Consider the following 15,840-nt stretch of genomic DNA (forward strand, 5'->3'; position numbering starts at 1 on the left):
GCCACTCCTTGGATACCCTATGGGGCACTTCTACTCTGTCCTACAGGGTTACTATGACTCGAAATTGACTCGATGGCAATGGGTTTGATTTTTTTTTTTTTTTAAACACTACGCTCAGCCCTTTTATGAATTTTTTTCACTTATTCCTCATAATAACCTCAAAAGGTGGATATTTTATATCCTTCTCTAAGATTTTTATTCAGCTAATGTTTATGATAAGCTTGAAATAACATGAGAAATACTCATGATAAAATTTCAAATGTAAAAGCAGGATACTTTAGTATGATCACAGTTATAATCTCTGTGAATAAAAAAAATTGGTGTGACTACAGCTAAAATCTGTGAATAAAAAAATATTGAAAAGAAGTCCATTGAAGGTGAACAGTTGTGTTTGGGTAGTGTCTGCAATGGATTTTTCCCCCCGCTTCTCTCTATTATTTTGTTTACTAAATTTGCTTTTGTTGCTGGGACAACTGGATCTCCACATGCAAAAGAATGAAGCTGGATCCTACCTCACACCATATATGAAAATTAACTTAAAATGGATCAACAACCATTTAATGTAAAGAACAAATGTAAGAACTTAAAACAAATGTAAAGTTCAAAAGTAAGACCTGAAGCCATAAAACTTTTAGAACCAAACATAGGAATAATACTTTGGGACCTAGGTTTTTTTTTGGTTGCTTTTTACAATGGATTCTTAGATACGATACCAAAAGCATGAACAACAAAGGGCCAAGTAGATAAATCGAACTTCATCAAATTAAAAACATTTGTGCATTAAAGGACTGTATCAACAAAGTCAAGAGAAAATCTACAGAATAGGAGAAAATATTTGGGAACCATAGATCTGGTAAGGATTTAATATTCAGGATACGTAAAGAACTCCTACAATTCAACAACAAAAAAACAACCCAACTTAAAAAAAAAAAAAAAAAAGGGCATAGGACTTGAATAGACATTTCACCAAAGGAGATATACAACTGGCCCGTAAGTACATGAGAAGATACTCATCATTAGTCATTCCAAAAAAAACCTGTTGCTGTTGAGTTGATTCCGACTCATAGTGACCCTATAGGACAGGGTAGAACTGCCCCATAGGGTTTCCAAGGAGCGGCTGGTGGATCTGAACTGCCAAGCTTTTGGTTAGCAGATCTAGCTTTTAAGCACTTTTTTGCTTGTCACCAAATCAAAACCGCAATGAGGTAACACTTCAGCTCTGCACAGGATGACTATTAGAAAAACAGAAAATAACAAATTGGAGCCCTTATCCATTGCTGGTGGGATTGTAAAATGTTGCAGCTGCTGTGGAAAACAGTTTGGTGGTTCCTCAAAAAGTTAAACATAGAATTACCATATGACCCAGCAATTCCACTCCTAGCTATTCTACTCCTTGAGCAGGGACTCAGACAGATACTTGTACATCAGTGTTCATTGCACCATTACCCACAATAGCCAAAACCCAAGTGTCCATCAACAGATGAATGAATAAAAAAACGTGGTATATACATACAATGGAATATTATTCAGCTATAAAGAGAAACGAAGTTCTGATCCATGCTGCGACATGGATGAACCTTGAAAAATCACGCTGAGTGAAATAAGCCTGACACAGAAAGACAGATACTGTATGACCCTGCTAATATGAAATATCTAGAATAGGCAAATGCATAGAGGCCAATATTTGTTAGTGGTTTCCAGGGGCTGCTGGGAGGGAGAAATGGGGAGTTATTGAGTAAGGGTATTGAGTTGCTCTTAAGGGTGATGAAAAAAATTTGGAAATGGATATTGGTGATGGTTGCATAACCTGTTGTTGTTAGGTGCCATTGAGTTAGTTTCTGATTCATAGTGACCCTATGTACAACAGAACAAAAACACTGCCCAGTCCTGCACCATCCTCCCAATCGTTGCTATATCTGAGCCCATTTTTCCAGCCACTGTGTCAATCCATCTCGTTGAGGGTCTTCCTCTTTTTCTCTGACCCTCTACCTTACCCAGCATGATGTCCTTCTCCAGGGACTGGTCCCTCCTAATAACATGTCCAAAGCAAGTGAGATTAAGTCTCACCGTCCTTGCTTCTAAGGAGCATTCAGGCTGTCGTTCTTCCAAGACAAATTTGTCTGTTCTTCTGGCAGTCCATGGCATATTCAATATTCTTCACTAACACCATGATTCAAAGGCATCAATTCTTCTTCGGTCTTCCTTATTCATTGTCCAGCTTTCACGCGCGTATGAGGTGATTGAAAACACCTTGGCTTGGGTCAGGTGCACCTCAGTTCTCAGTGTGACTTCTTTGCTTTTTAACACTTCACAGAGGTCTTTTGCAGCAGATTAGCCCAATGCAATGCATTGTTTGATTTCCTGACTGCTGCTTCCATGGGCATTGATTGTGGATCCAGGTAAAACAAAGTCCTTGACAACTTCAAACTTTTCTCTGTTTATCATGATGTTGCTTATTGGTCCAGTTTTTAGGAGTTTTGTTTTCTTTATGTTAAGGTGTAATCCATACTGAAGGCTGTGGTCTTTGATCTTCATCAGTAAGTGCTTCACATCCTCTTTGCTTTCAGCAAGCAGGGTTGTGTCATCTGCATATTGAAGGTTGTTAATGAGTCTTCCTTCAGTCCTGATGCCCTGTTCTTCTTCGTATAGTCCAGCTTCTTGGATTATTTGCTCAGCATACAGATTGAATAGTTATGGTAAAAGGATACAATCTTGGCGCACGCTTTTCTTGATTTTAAACCATGCAGTATCCCCTTGTTCTGTTCGAACAAGTGCATAACCTAGTGAACATAATTAATGTCACTAAATTGTACACATAAAAAGGGTTGAAAGGGCAAATGTTTTGTTAGATATCTTTTATCACAATAAAAGAAAAAATTGCTTTCATGAGTACACATGACTTTTGCAACAACACCAGAAAAAGAGTATTAACATGATATAAAAGAAAAGAGAGAGAGAGAGAGGTTCAGAAATATGTCAGTCTGAAATCTAAAAGCCACAAGTTACATTTCACTGAACTAAAAGCTGAAATCCTAGTGGTGGACTGCGAGACCTTTCACAATGGGTGCCCTCTCCTCCTCCTTGCCACATGTCCACTAGCCCCCTCTTTCTCAACATGGCAGGCACTGTCGCACCGTGGGACCTTTGCATGGCTGTTCCAGCTTCCCACATGCTCTTCTTGCAGAGATCCCTCACTCACTCAAGGTGACATCTGCCCAGATGTCACCCTCTCAAGCAGGCTACCTGGACCACGCTACTGAAGACTGCATCCTACCTCTACTCTACCCAATCTCTCACCTCCTGATCTCCGTTTTCTCTTTCCATAACACCTGTTGCCTGCTAACATACTGTAGAGTTGTCTTACTTATTTTTTCTAGTGTTTATTAGGAGTTCTTGGGTGGTGCAAATGGCTAACACACTAAGCTGCTAACTGGAAGGTTGATTGTTCGAGTCCATCCCCAAGCACCTCGGAAGAAAAGCATGGCAATCTGCTTCCCAAAAACCAGTCATTGATAACTCTGTGGAGCACAGTTCTACTCTGACACACATGGGGTCACCATGAGTCAGGATTGACTTGACGGCCGCTGGTACTGGTAGTATTTATTGTTCGTCTCACTTCACTAGAATGTGAGCATCTCAAGGGCAGATCTGTTTGGTCCATGCTGTACTTGGAAGAAGTACAACCAGAATGCTCCTTAGAAGCAAGGATGGTGAGACTACGTCTTACATACTTTGGACATGTTGTCAGAAGGGATCAGTCCCTGGAGAAGGACATCATGCTTGGTAAAGTAGAGAGTCAGTGAAAAAGAGGAGGACCCTCAACGAGATGGATTGACACAGTGGCTGCAGTGATGGGCTCAAGCATAGCAACGATTGTGAGGATGGTGCAGGACTGGGCAGTGTTTCGTCCTGTGGTACATAGGGTTGCTATGGGTCGGAGCCGACTGGATGTCACCTAACAACAACAACAAATGCTGTACCTCAGATACCTAGGACAATACCTGTAACGGGAGAATTTCAAAAACTGTCTGTTGAAGGTTGCTGATGGTGTTGTCCTGGAGTAGAGTGAAGGATTGAATAGTGAAAAACATTCCTGAGGGCGATTCTGGGAAAATGCAGGCAAGGGCTTACTTGGGAAATGATTATTGTAGCTCTTGTATCGTATGAGACTTTATTGCTCCTGCCCAACCAAGAATACCTGGGTGAAGGCTTTGAAGCTGTGATATATCATGTGGATTGCCTTCTCTAGGCTTTATTTTGCTTGTAAATTAATCAAGGTCTTAACAGTGATTTTAACATGGGGAAAAGGTCCATAGTGGTATACCTTGGAATGTATGTTACTCTAGCTCCCTCTCTTTTTTTTCCACTGTAACTTTTTTCTATAGTCATGGCTTTGTCAGAACCTGCTGCAAACTCTCCTTTTTTCTTTCCGTCTATAGATGGCAGCACACCACTACTTACTATCCAATAAACGGGCTGGGTTTGTAAGTCAGAGCTGCTGGTCAGGAGAGAGAAGAGCTAATGAGTAATCAGTCCAAGCTGGATGGCAAATTAATGTCTTCATTACGTGAGCGAACCAGCTTCTTATAAACAAGGTCAGAGTATTTATAACCCAGTGCATTTAATAAAGTGCAATCCATCTACATTTATGGGACTTCACTATGTAACCCATGATTTATCTGCTGGAAGCATATGCAGCATTTCACTGGTAAACCATCTTTAATAATGGCCGGTACCATGCTGATGCAATTATTAATAAAATCACCCTCGCTAGGGAGCCTCATTTCTCTCACGCAGGTAAGAGAAAAAGTGACTACCTTCCGCAGAAGTCACCCTTACAAGGTGATAAGGTTCCAGTTTGCTCCTTAGTAATAAAACGGAAGACATGTGGTCCTTATCTATCAAACATGTCTGCTCCTTAAGTTAGATAAAAACTTACTTAATGTTTAGAGTAGTTTGCATGAGCATGAAGTTTGATATTTACCGTCTACTGTAGGCCACATTTTTAGTCAGTTGTATGCTTATTTTGCTGTTATTGTCGGCAAAAAATGTGAAAAGTTCAGAAACACTCCACACAAGGCAACAGGGTGTCAGGGTCCTGGTGAATTTCTAGGCCTACATCAGTGCTGGCCAGTAAAAATATAAAAATACAGAGCCAGTTGCCATTGAGTCAACCCCGACTCAGGCAAACCCATGTGTGTCAGAGTAGAACTGTGCTCCGTAGGATTTTCAGTGGTTGATTTTTCAAAAGTAGATTGCCAGGCCTTTCTTCTAAGGTACCTCTGAGGAGACTCAAACTTCCAACCTTTCAGTTATCAGCTGAGCACGTTAACTGTACCGTCCAGAGGGCCACAAATTTGAGTCACATATACAATTTAAAATGTTCTTTTTTTTTCCTGTGTGGTATTTTTTAAAATTTTGTTTTGTGGTTTTTGAGAATATACACAGCAAAACATACAATTCAGCCATTTCTCTATGTACCATTTAGTGACATTGATCACGTTCTTTGAGTTGTGCAGCCATTCTCAACCTCCTCTTCTGACTTGTTTCTCCTCTGTTAACATAAACTCACTGCCCTCTGAGTTTACTATCCCATCTTTTGAGTTTCTGTTGTTACTTTGATCTCATATAGATAGTTGTTAAAAGAGCACAATGCTCAAGGCAGACCTTGGTTACTAGTTGTGCTAAACTATTGTTCTGTTTTAAGATGACTTCGGGGAATATCTTTGGTTTCAATTTAAACAATATTTCAGGGCAGTAGTTTCAGGGATTCATCCAGCACCCGTGGCTTCAGAAAGTCTGGAGTCCATGAGAATTTTAAATTCTGTTTGCATTTTCCCCCTTTGGATCAGGACTCGTCTATAGAATCTTTGATCAAAGTGTTCATTAATGGTAGCTGGGCACCATCCAGTTCTTCTGGGCTCATGGCAAAGGAGGCAGTTGTTCATGGAGGCAATTAGCCATGTATTCCATATCCTCTTCCTATTCCTCACTCTCCTTCTCTGTTGTTATTGAAAATATATCTATAACACAACTTTTGCCAGTTCAACTTTTTACAGGTGTACAACTTACTGACAGCAGTTGCAATCATTGGTTGCCCATCGCTACCCTTAATCAATTGATTTTTCCATCACCGTTAATCCCCCTTTTCCCTCTCCCTCCTGCCCTTGGTAATCACTAATACACTTTGGTCTCTATACACTTGCTTTTTCTTGTCTTTTTATATGGGAGAGGTCATACAATATCTGTGCTTTTGTGATTGACTTATTTCACTGAGCATGGTGTCTTCAAGCTCCATCCATATTGTATCATGTATCAAGACTTTGTTTCTCCTACTGGCTGAATAATATTCCACTCTATGTATGTACCACATTTGGTTTATCCATTCATCTGTTGACAGGCATTTAAGTTATTTTCACTTTTTGGCTATTGTGGATAGTGCTGCAATGAACATTTAATTCTGTTAGAGTTTCTGCTTTCAAGTCTTTTAGGTATATACCTAGGAGTGGAATTGCTGGGTCATGTGGTAGTTTTGGAGCCCTGGTGGTGCAGTAGTTAAGAGTTGGGTTGCTAACCAAAAGGTTGGCAGTTCGAATCCACTAGCCGACCCTTGAAAATCCTATGGGGCAGTTCTGCTCTGTCCCATAAGGTCACTATGAGTCAGGAATCGACTCAAGAGCAGTGGGTTTGTTTTTTTTTTGTTTTGGATATTCAGGGAGGGGCTGTAACTCTTCATTGGATACAGCAAGAGCCTGGCCTGCATGAGAAGTGATAAGAAGTGGTGTTCTGAGGGGAAGTCCCTGAGCAGTGGAAAAGGAGAGGTAATTTGTGAATTCCATTGTTACGGTGGATTGTATTTATTTGCTAGATATTTTCTTTCCTCCTCCTTTTGCTGTGGAAGGAGTTGACACTCCTACTCTGTTGAGCTCAGGAGAGGCTCTTTGACTTGTTGTGACCGGTGAAGTGTGGGCAGGAGACATGACGTGGCATTTCTGGGCAGAAACATTAAGACCTGCTGCACAGCTCTCCACGTTTCTCTTCCCTCATCCCCAGGGCTGGTATTGTAGGCTGCTCCATCACCCTGGGTCCTGGAATGAAGATGAGGAGGGGGCGCACAGCCACAGCTGACTTCCACTTGATATGTCAGGTGAGCAAGAGGGAAACCTCTGTGGTTATAAGCCACTGAAGCTTTGGGCATTTGATACTGCAGCCTAACACGGCCTACCCTGACTTACTCAATGGGATTTTTCACAAATACAAAGAAAGTAGACTATGGAAGAATGAACCTCCTGCTTCCGTCCACTAGGGGGAGTCGATCCGTATTATTGAGTATCTGTAGACCGCTCGGCTGCTAACCCAAAGGTCGGCGGTTCGAATCCACCCGCGGCTCCTTGGAAAGCCTGTGGGGCAGTTCTACTCTGTCCTACAGGGTCGCTATGAGTCAGCATCGACTTGATGGCAACGAGTTTGGTTTTTTGCTTTTGTAGACTGAAAGGAGTCCCTGGGTGGTTAAGCATCCAACTACTAACCAAAAGGTGGGTGGTTTGAACTCACCCAGAGGTGCCTCGGAAGAAAGGCCTGGTGGTCTGCTTCTGAAAGGTCACAGCCTTGAAAACCCTATGGAGCACAGTTCTACTCTGTAACAGTGAGTAGACTCGATGGCGATTCGTTTGGTTTTGGTTTTGCAGGCTGTGAAGACCTCCAAGCCTTCAAGAAGTATATTTATACTCCTCTCAAATCTCTTTTCCTCCATATAGATGATGTATTTGTTAACTCTCTCACTAGCCCCAATATCAACTTCTACGTCTAATTTTTTCCCATCAGAGAGTCTAGTGATAGCTGTCTGGTCAGCACTGCCCTCAAACGAATTCAGAGAGTGTGTTTGATGAACTTTAGTGTGATTTGTACATAATTATCAGAAACCATATTTGAGGAAACTACTGGACCCTTGACAAAAACCAGAAAGTTTCTGTCTTAACACTTCCCCAAATTTGTGTATTAGGAAGCCAATCTGAGTATTATGTTTTTAAATGAAAGGATTTGATTTTAGGCTGATAATTTCCACTAGCTTAATCCACCCAATTCCACAAGAGCAGAGATCCAGGTTAATTAGAAGGGCCTCATTAATTTCCGACAGAGGGGGAGTTGAGAGGAACACCCCACTGACAGCAGAAGGGTTACTGCCACTGGATGGGGAGCCTGAAGCTCTACTCGACAGGCGGCCCCATAAACATCTTCATCTCTCACTCATCTGGCAGGTGACCCTGGGTAGAAAGGCAAGTAGAGGAACCGAAGCAATTACCCAGATAATTAAAGAAAAGCAAACCTGTGTGTGGCAGGTAACTTGGGGAGCTGCCTCTAAATTTTCTAGGCAACCATTTTAATTCTTTACTTGGCTGTTCTCAGCAGGAATCTGATCTGGCTCATAAGAGCTACTTTAACAGTTATAATGCTCTTGATTGGTGAGTGTTGCTTCATACGAATGCCCCTACTCATCAATAGCTCTGTGAGACCTCGATTCGTGGCAAAACCTCAGTAACTGCTGTGAAGATGGTAGGCTACTTGAGAAACTTCAGAAAGCAGCTTCTAGCAACTCTTACTCATCTTGTGGTTCTGAGGAAAGGGAGCTACATCCTCACGTGAGGAACAAATGAGATGCCAGTTGTAGGGGAGACCAGGAAAGAGGACTTACAATGTGTCAGTCTCTGCACCTCATCTCCAACACACTTCTAGAAGGCGGCTCCTACTACCCTTGCTATAAAAAAACAAAACCCAAACCCACTGCCGTCGAGTAATTCCAACTCATAGTGACCCTATAAGACAGAGTAGAACTGCCCCATAGGGTTTCTAAGGAGCTGGCTGGTGGATTCGAACTGTCCACCTTTTGGTTAGCAGCTGAGCTCTTAACCAGAGCGCCACCAGGGCTCCTACCCTTGCTATACAGTTGAGAAAATGGAGTTACAACAAGGCACACAGCTGGTGAGTGATAAAACTAGCATTTGAATCCAGGCCCATTTAATTCCAAAGTTCTTTCCACTGCCCCCAGGGCTCTGGGAGTGGAGCCAGGACACCTGTAGTTTTAAAAAGTTCATGGTTGTTTTTAGTATGTCACCTGGGCCGGACACTGTCTTAAGGCACTGGTTCTCAAACTTTAGCATGCATTGGAATTACCTAGAAGGCTTATAAAAACACAGATTGCTGGCCCCATGCCTAGATTTTTGATTCAGTAGGTCTGGGTTATTGGGTTCCAAGAATTTGCATTTCTAGCAAGTTCCCAGGTGATGCTGAGGCTGCTGGTTCAGGGATCATACTTTGAAAACCACTGCATTCAGGGGAAGTTAGAGAGATGAGTTTGATGTGAAAATCAGCCTTACGGGACTGAGATCAGATATCTGCAAAATCATCTTAGATAGAGTGGTTGAGACTAAGCCCTGACTAATGATAAAACTAGCGTGTATAAAGAGAATATGTCTATCATAGGTGGACGATTAGAATAGAACCATTCAGAAATGGGGCAGAAAATGTATCCGACACTCTCCATCTGGGAGGGAGAACTAAGGGTCAGTTTCTACCTTTCTTCCTGATTCCCTGGACACCAAGCAATTGTTTGAACATTAATTGGATTAATTTAGTTTGATTTCTCAAGTTCTCATGTATCTGGTATCTGTAAGGACGGTCTCAAGCATGACTGTTTTTCCAGACCATCCCTTTGTGTAATCCTTGTATCTACCATTCATATTCAATTCTATGTGAATGGTGCCCCCTGGAGGCTCTGAGTGGAAAAGAATATCATCCGTTATAAATGCTATCTGTTCATGATTTGTGTGCCTGAGAGGTGACTCTACTCTCATTAAACTAGAAAAGATGAGGACCAGTCCCCAGGACCCATGAGAATGCTATCTTTGGGAGGCCTGCCCTTTTTTCCTGGGCAATACTACAGCTGATCCAAGACCTTCGACTCTGGAAACTAGGGAAGTGGTAGGAGAAGGTTGTTCACAAATCCATATACTATCACAATGTATATCTTCCTTCCTAGTTTTGTGAGGATAAAATTATTTCAAGATTTAGCTGACAAAGTATGTATCGTGATTGAAAGCTTTGGGCAGGATTTATTTACAGGTATTTATTGTTTATTAGCATTCCCTTTTGTCTAGACAGAGCAACAGGCAGGAGTGCCAGATGCCCTCCAGTCTCCCCGTGTCCTCATATCTAGAAACAAGGGCCTCCGGAAGGTCTCTCATTCATCTGGGTCCACAGGGAGCCCAGTGGTCAATGGGAAAGCCTCAGTGAACAGATGTATGTCTTTGTGAGAGAGCAGGATGTCCTTCAGTTTGAACGCCTTGGTCTACAAGAGCGGTTATTCTTTTAGGAGCATAAAGTCCTGAAGAGGCGCTGCATAGGACCCACCAACGCTCTGTGTCTCATAAATTGCCCCCCTCCCATTGGATGGTCACACTTATCCTATACATCCACGCTTCCCTGTGGCCTGTAAGTTTCCCAAGAACACCTGTATTCAAAGCACAGGTTATTACTTAACAACTATGTGCTCTTACTCAACCTTTCTCAGTCTCCTTATTTTGTGAGGTGATGTTAACGATGATACCTACCTTACAGGGTTGTTATAAGGACTGCAGATACAGAGATGTAATAGGGCTGAGAGCAGTGACTGACACATCCTTGCATTATATAAATGCTATGGAGCCCTGGTGGCCCAGTGGTTAAGAGCTATGGCTGTTAACCAAAAGGTTGGCAGTTGAAATCCACCAACCGCTCCTTGGAAACCCTATGGGGCAGTTCTACTCTGTGCTATAGGGTCGCTATGAGTCAGAATCAACTTGATGGCTATGGGTTTTACCTGTTATATCATTAGTCAGACATGCCTGGTAAGAAGCTCCTGGGGACAAGTTGTGCTGGGTATTGAAAGAATCCGCAGGTGGTATAAACGAGTAACGCACTTGGCTGCTAATTGAAAGATGGGCAGTTTGAGTCTACCCAGAGGCACTTCAGAAGAAAGCCCTGGCAATCTACTTCTGAAAAATCAGCCATTGAAAACTCTGTGGAACACAGTTCTACTCTGACACACATGAGGTCTCCATGAGTTGGAGTCGCCTCGACAGCAACTGGTTTTTTGAGTATAGAGGGGTTTGGGAAGTAATTAATGGAGTTAGTGGCAAGAGTGTCCAACCCATGTACAACGGAGGAGAGCTAGAAAGGCACTGAGGGTGGTTAGACAAGAGAACCAGCAGGGAGATATGAACTCCAGAGGAGATTCCAGTCAGATGGTGAAGAGAGGCGGGGGAGACGTGTTTCAGAGAGAGGAAACAATGATTTCTCTGCTTGTGCAATTGAAACTTTCCCTCCCCTTAAGGGTCATCTCCCTCTAATGAGGGTTCATAGACTAAGAGGGTCCGGAAATCAATTTGTGTGAGTTTTAACCAGCATTAAAAAAAAAAAAAAAAGAACAGAACAGGATATAAAATAGCACATCCCTTTCGCTGTCGAGTTGATCCCAACTCACAGCGACCCTATAGGACAGAGTAGAACTGCCCCCATGGGGTTTCCAAGGCTACAATCCTTACAGAAGCCCACTGCCACATCTTTCTCCCACGGACCGGCTGGTGGGTTCCAACGGCCGACCTTTCGGTTAGCAGCCATGCCCTTAACCACTCTGCCACCAGGGCTCCTGTATTGCACATTTAAAAAAAAAAAACCCAAACCCACTGCCGTTGAGTCGATTCCAATTCATAGCGATCCTCTAGGACAGAGTAGAACTGTGTCCATAGAGTTTCCAGGACGCGCCTGGTGGGTTTGAACCGTTGAACTTTTGGTTAGCAGCCATGCGCTTAACCACTCCGCCACCAGGGCTCCTGTATTGTACATGGTGAGTACATGTTGTTTTATCAGTTATGCATGTATGTGTGCATAGGGTCATGACGTATAGTGTATTTTTTACTGCAGGGCTTGGTACAAGAACTTTGAAATCCAAAGGCACCACTCTAGCGTATTTACTGGGGCAGGGAGCAGATTGGGGAATTTTTGCACATCTGTTCTTGCACAATCCACTTGACAACTGATTCTCTGGGCTGCCTTTGCCTCCCCAGTCTTTTCTGAGCCACAGCAGGTACCTAGTTACTGCCTTTCTGGTTTGGGCCAGGGTCTCGGGACCCCCACCCTGGTGCAATACTACCACCTGTGCAAAGCTGAGAGATGAGGATAGGGCGGGGGGGGCTGAGTAAGCGGGAAGTTTTTTTTCTCTCTTTATGGCCCAGTCTCTCACTAATTTCAAACTTGAGACACAACTGTACCAAATTTTATTAAAGGGCTGGGGAAATCATGAGGGAAATCATTTAAACCTACCTACTTAGCGATTCTCCTTTTCTGAAGTCCAAGGGAACAATGTCCTGGAGTTTACGTCCTTTGCAGGGGTCACTTCCTAGCTGCTGTGAGTTTATCATGGTGCTTCTCAGACCACAGGGACACATTTCTCTCTGAAGGAGGACCTTCTTTTCCAGCTATAGCCCTGCAAATATTTACGCACCTTTGGAGAAAATTCTGTCTTGTGCCCACAGAGTTTCATAAACTTTTGTTTACATCTGAGTATTAAAAAAAAAAAAAAAAAAAGGACAGCGAAGTTTAAAGTATCCATTTCATACCCAGTAGAATTCATACCCAGTAGACAGATGGGAATCTGTCTCCTCCCCTCCTCCCAGCTGGCCATGCTTCTCCCGGGACATAGAGTGGACAGAAGGCTTGGTCTGCTCTTGCACTACTTACCTGCCTCTCTCTGGGCATCTTTGTCCTTGAGCAGGTGTTATATAAACGGGTTAAAAATGGCTTCTGTGTATACACACAATGGAATACTGTGCAACAATAAAGAACAGTGATGAATCCCCAAAACATCTCACAACATGGATGAATCTGGAAGGCATATGCTGAGTAAAAAAAAATCAATCATAAAAGGACAAGTATTGTATGAGACAAGGAGCCCGGGTGGTACAGTGGTTAAGAGCTATGGCTGCTAACCAAAAGGTCAGCAGTTTGAATCCACCAGCCTCTCCTTGGAAACCCTATGGTGCAGTTCTACTCTGTCCTATAGGGTTACCATGAGTCGGAAATGACTCAACGGCAATAGGTTACTATTATAAGAACTCAATAAAAGGTTTACACACAGAAAAAAGCATTCTTTGATGGTTATGAGATTGGGGAGAGAGGGGGAGGGGAAATCACTAACTAGATAGTATACAAGGATCAACTTCAGTGAAGGGAAGGAAAACACACAATATAGGAGAAGTCAGCACAACTGGACCAAAGCAAAAGCATAAAAGTTTCCTAGACACATCCAAGCACTTTGAGGGACCAAGTATCTGGAGACCATGGTCTCGGGGGACATCTAGGTCAATTGGCCTAACAGTTCATAAAGAAAATATTCTACGTCTCACTTTGGTGAGTAGCATCTGGGGTCTTAAAAGCTTGCAAGCGGCCATCTAAGATACATTTGATCCCATCCCATCCGGAGCAAAGGAGAATAAAGAAAACCAAAGGCAGAAAATATTAGCCCAGAGGACTAAAGGACCACATAAGCCAAAGACTCCGCCAGCTTGAGACCAGAAGAACTAGATGGTGCCCAGCTACCACCACCTAATGCTCTGACCTCCCTGACAGGGATCACAATGGAGAGTTCCAGACAGAATGGGAGAAAAATATAGAACAGAATTCAAATTCACGAAAAAAGACCAGACTTACTGGTCTGACAGAGACTGGAAGAACTCCCAAGACTATGGCCCCCGGAAACTCTGCTAATTCAGAACTGAAACCACTCCTGAAGCCTATTTTTCAAACAAAGATTAGACAGGCCTGTAAAACAAAAAATAACACACGTGAGAAACGTGCTTAATTCAATTAAATATATGAGATCGAATGGTCAACTCCTGTCCAAAAGCAAGACAAGAAGGCAGGAAGGGACAGGAAATGGATGAATGGACACAGGGAACCCAGGGTGGAAAGGGGGAGGGTGCTGTCACATTGCGGGGATTGCAACTAATGTCACAAAACAATATGGGTATGAATTTTTGAATGAGAAATTAACTTGAGCTGTAAACTTTCACCTAAAGCACAATTTAAAAAAAAAAGTATATATTTTAAGTTTAATTTTTTAACAATATTTTACTGTGTTTTAGCTAAAGCTGGCAATGATTCGCCTTCCAGCCTGCCCAGGTGACTATCATGAATGTGTGATTTTGAGATTCAAAACTTTCTTGTGGCTCTTACTTATCAAGGAACGAGCACCTTCTTCTCACCAGGAGTACGTTTTTCTCTGGTTCCTTCTTTCAGGTTTTTATGCTGCTCTGACTCAAACAAAGCTTGGTACAAGTTACCAGGGCCTAGCCTGGAAGAAAACCTGAACATACCTGCAAAACTACATCTAAATCATTTATTCTTGACCACCATCATTTGGGGGGCACCCCAATTCTCTTGCCTTCGAGGGGGTGATATCCAAAATGTGTATTTACAAGTCAGTTGTCTTGAGTACTGTCACGGATTGAATTGTGTCCCCAAAAATATCTGTCAACTTGGCTAGGTCACAATTCCCAGTATTGTATGATTGTCAACCATTTCATCATCTGATGTGATTTCCCTATGTGTTATAAATGCTATCACTATGATATAATAAGATGGATTAGCAGCAGTTATACTGACGAGGTCTACAAGATTAGACAGTGTCTTAAGCCAATCTTTTTTAAGATATAAAAGAGAGACACGAGCAGAGAGACATGGGAACCTCACACCACCAAGAAAGCAGCGCTGGGAGCAGAGCGCGTCCATTGGACCTAAGGTTCCTGCTCTGAGATGCTCCCAGACCAAGGAAAGACTGATGGATCACAAGGACCTTCCTCTGGAGCCGACAGAGAGAGAAGGCCTTCCCCTGGAGCCGGTGCCCTGAGTTTGGACTTGTAGCCTACTAGACTGTGAGAGAATAGGTTTCTCTTTGTTGAAGCCATCCACTTGTGGTATTTGTGTTAGAGCAGCACTAGATGACTAAGACAGTTACCATGATAGAATTGGAAACTGATCAGTCCGTATGGCCACACCAGTGCATTACTGGCTTAATATCAGATTGGGTGGGGGTCTGGGCCACCTTGCCCGTCGATGAGTTTTGTTTGGTGTGCAGCGTTTTTGAGATCTGAGTTTGAGCGTGTTTAGGCTAGGTACGCAGATGCCAGGCCCCTGTGACCCTTTGCTCATTTATGCTACTTTGCTCGTGCCACTTGGCCCAGGAGCAAGAGACGCTGTTCTCAAATCTTTCTCTTCTGACTGGTCTCTGTCCTGGGGCTACTAGCTCCAGTTTGCTTCCTAATATGACTTAGCAGGATGTCTACACTGCCTGGGCTCTCAAGCAAGTGGAATTACATGAAACTCCTTCTGGTGGCTGGGCCTGAAGTCCCATAGAGGTAGGCACCCAACTATACCCCATTCTGGATCTGGATCTGAATTACACCAATATTTCAACTGCATATTACATTATAATTGATTTGGGAATATATTCAATGCTAATTATTAGATAATCAAAATAATAATAAAGGCTTCAGGGCAGAAGGGGACAAGGAAGCTAGTGATAGGGAACCCAAGGTTGAGTAAGGATATTGTTGATGTGAGATTGTTAACCATTGTCATAGGGCAACATTTGTAGTACCTGTTAAATGAGAAACTATTTTGATCTGTAAGCCTTCATCTTAAGTGAGAATAACAGCACAATTGGAAGAGCGTAGTCAATGTCACTGAATTGTGCATTTAGAAATTTTTGAAATGGTGTATCTTTGGCTATGCATATTTTCACAAAAA

At 42.7% G+C, this 15,840-nt stretch overlaps 1 protein-coding gene across 4 annotated transcripts in view; it reads left to right on the forward strand.

Annotated features, from left to right (window-relative positions):
- Window positions 1-15,840, forward strand: part of BACH1 (BTB domain and CNC homolog 1) — a 78,542-nt gene that overhangs the window by 51,565 nt on the left and 11,137 nt on the right. The window contains exons 5-6 of one of the 4 annotated variants that reach the window (XR_002823172.1): window positions 6,716-6,821; window positions 7,054-7,147. The exons of 2 other annotated variants lie outside the window; for them this stretch is intronic. Coding sequence is in view for 1 of the 2 variants with exons in the window: in XM_023726668.1 (XP_023582436.1) it covers window positions 6,716-6,765 (50 nt within the window). In the remaining variant the exon portion in view is untranslated. Of the gene's footprint in view, window positions 1-6,715; window positions 6,987-7,053; window positions 7,148-15,840 lie in introns of those variants that run through there. One more of the 4 variants, XM_023726668.1, reaches the window with a different exon arrangement.

This window comes from Trichechus manatus, unplaced genomic scaffold, assembly GCF_000243295.1.
Source record: "Trichechus manatus latirostris isolate Lorelei unplaced genomic scaffold, TriManLat1.0 scaffold00012, whole genome shotgun sequence".
In the NCBI taxonomy this organism is placed as follows: Eukaryota; Metazoa; Chordata; class Mammalia; order Sirenia; family Trichechidae; genus Trichechus; species Trichechus manatus.